This window comes from Lycium barbarum, chromosome 7 (assembly GCF_019175385.1).
Source record: "Lycium barbarum isolate Lr01 chromosome 7, ASM1917538v2, whole genome shotgun sequence".
Taxonomy (NCBI): domain Eukaryota; kingdom Viridiplantae; phylum Streptophyta; class Magnoliopsida; order Solanales; family Solanaceae; genus Lycium; species Lycium barbarum.
Genome location: NC_083343.1, coordinates 97,271,773 through 97,274,036, shown reverse-complemented (window position 1 = coordinate 97,274,036; position 2,264 = coordinate 97,271,773). Strand labels below are relative to the sequence as shown.

Below are 2,264 nucleotides of genomic sequence, written 5' to 3'. Positions count from 1 at the left end.
AGTTTGTATGAATGGCCCTCTCGGCAATTTGTATAAATGGCCCTCTCGGCAGTTTATATAAATGGCCCTCTCTGTAGTTTATATGAATGGCCCTCTCAGCAGTTTGTATGAGTGGACCTCTCGGCAATTTGCATGAGTGGCCCTCTCGACAGTTTGTATGAGTAGCCCTCTTGGCAGCAGGAAAGTAAATGTGCAATCACCCTCTCAGCAACAGGAAATATATTGGAGATAATAGATATGACCCTTTTGGCTGGATAATCTTTCTTTCGTTCATTATGTTGGTTGTCGACCCTCGTGGTCGGATATGCCTTTTGTCCCTGTCATGATCCTTTCGGTCGCATGTATCTTTGTGTTTATTGATTGGGACCCTTTTTGGCCTGATATTTCTGGGTTGCTCATTCTTTGTATGACTCTTGTGATCAGATGTGTCTTTTCTTGTTTATTGGTTGTATGACCCTTGTGGTTATCTGATATCAGGTCGAGCTCGTTTCTCATCTTTGATTGATGACCTCTCCTCTGTCCTGTTTAAAACCTGCATCCACAGAAAAATCATGAGTTCCCTAAAAGGACGATTACTGATGTCATCCTCCCATATAGTGACTGCTCTTGATGCTCCTTCGATCCCTCTTGGGTTCGGTATTTGGAGAGACGGTTTAGCGCGTACTTATACTAATTTTAACCTTTAAAGTAGAAATCTCATAAAACGCGTGTTGTTTTTTCTTAAAAGAAATGTTTATTTCATTTTTGCGTCATGACGTGTGTTTTCTTCGAATGAGGTCTTTCGATCCTTTCCGAAAGTACTATTGCTGACTTCTGAGTTGGTAGAATTTTTGAGATCTTTCTCAAAACTCTGCCCTAGTTTCAAGACTTGTTTTGAGCCACCCTTGATTTGTTTTATTATGCAGGAATTTTTGAGGTTCCCTCAAACATTCTGCCCCTGTGTATGGCTTCGCTTTGCCATCTTCCTTGTTGATTGTTTCTGGTGGGAATTTTTGACACCCTCTCAAAACAAATTCCCCAGTGTAAGGTTGACGTTGGTTGGCCCTGGTGCTGGTCCTTGCAGCTTAATCTTGTTGATTCCCCCTGCTTTGTTGTCTGTACGATTTTCCTAATGGCTACTTGGGTTTTTCTTTTATGACGATCGAGATCAAAAGCGCCTACATATCCTGTCGTAGCAGGAATCCAGGTCGAACGTAGTTCGGGACAAAGTAACTGAGTTTTTGGTTCTACCAATAATATGACCGGGTCCGATAAGAACTACCTACGTATCCCACTATAGGGAAGTCAGGTCGTTCCGTAGTTCATTACATAGCTGATTCATTTTCCCTGCTCTATTACAAGCTATGATTCCAAGCAAAGGATGCGAATATATGGAAATAATGTTGTGATTACAAGAAAATGGAATCCTAAAATTAGTATCTCTTGAACGCGTCCGCGTTGATTGCTTTGGGCCACTCTTGTCCATCCATTTCGGCTAGGACTACGGCTCCTCCTGATAGAACCTTTCTAACCATGTATGGTCCTTGCCAGTTTGGTACAAGTTTTCCTCTGTATTCCTCTTGGTGAGGGAATACTTGCTTGAGTACGAGCTGTCCAATTTGAAAGAGTTGGGTCTGACTCGCTTGTTGAAGGCCCAAGACATTCTTTGTTTGTACAGCTGCCCATGGCATACTGCCACCATTCTCTTTTTCATCTATTGCAGCCAGCTGCTCATAGCGGTTCTTGACCCATTCTGCATCATTTAGCTTTGCTTCTTGGATGATTCTGAGTGAAGGGATCTCTACTTCTGTGGGTATAACTGTTTCTGTACCGTAGACAAGGAGGTACGGGGTTGCCTTGGTGGAAGTTCGGGTTGTAGTTCGGTACCCCAACAAAGCAAAAGGTAACTGCTCATGCCAATCCTTGTAGTTGTCGATCATCTTTCTCAGGATTCTCTTGATGTTTTTGTTGGAAGCCTCCACGGCTCCATTCATCTGTGGCCGGTAGGCGGTAGAGTTCCTGTGGGTTACCTTGAATTGTTTGCAGATGTCCTTCATCAAATGGCTATTTAAATTGGCACCGTTGTCTGTGATGATGGATTTCAGTACACCGAAGTGGCATATCAAATTATTTTTTACTAAGTCAGCCACGACTTTCTTGGTTACTAACTTGTGTGAAGTTGCTTCTACCCACTTGGTAAAGTAGTCGATGGTGACTAACATGAAACGATGTCCATTTGAGGCCGGAGGCTCGATGGGTCCTATGATGTCCATACCCCCATGCCA

General features: G+C 43.2%; 1 protein-coding gene across 1 annotated transcript; it reads right to left on the bottom strand.

The window, feature by feature from the left end:
* Nucleotides 1-463: 463 nt before the first annotated feature.
* On the bottom strand, nt 464-1,973 carry LOC132601636 (uncharacterized). The gene is made up of 2 exons (XM_060314712.1): nt 1,512-1,973; nt 464-532 (listed from the first exon to the last, which is right to left on the bottom strand). The coding sequence occupies exons 1-2, from the start codon at nt 1,971-1,973 to the stop codon at nt 464-466; spliced, it is 531 nt and encodes a 176-aa protein (XP_060170695.1).
* Between the last annotated feature and the right edge of the window lie 291 nt (nt 1,974-2,264).

Excerpts from the sequence above, each read along its gene's own strand:
- LOC132601636 (XM_060314712.1), bottom strand. The coding sequence starts at position 1,973 with ATGAATGGAGCCGTGGAGGCTTCCAACAAAAACATCAAGAGAATCCTG. Across the intron at positions 533-1,511 it reads ACTGGCAAGGACCATACATG|GTTTTAAACAGGACAGAGGA; the intron begins GTTAGAAAGGTT and ends CTGTGGATGCAG.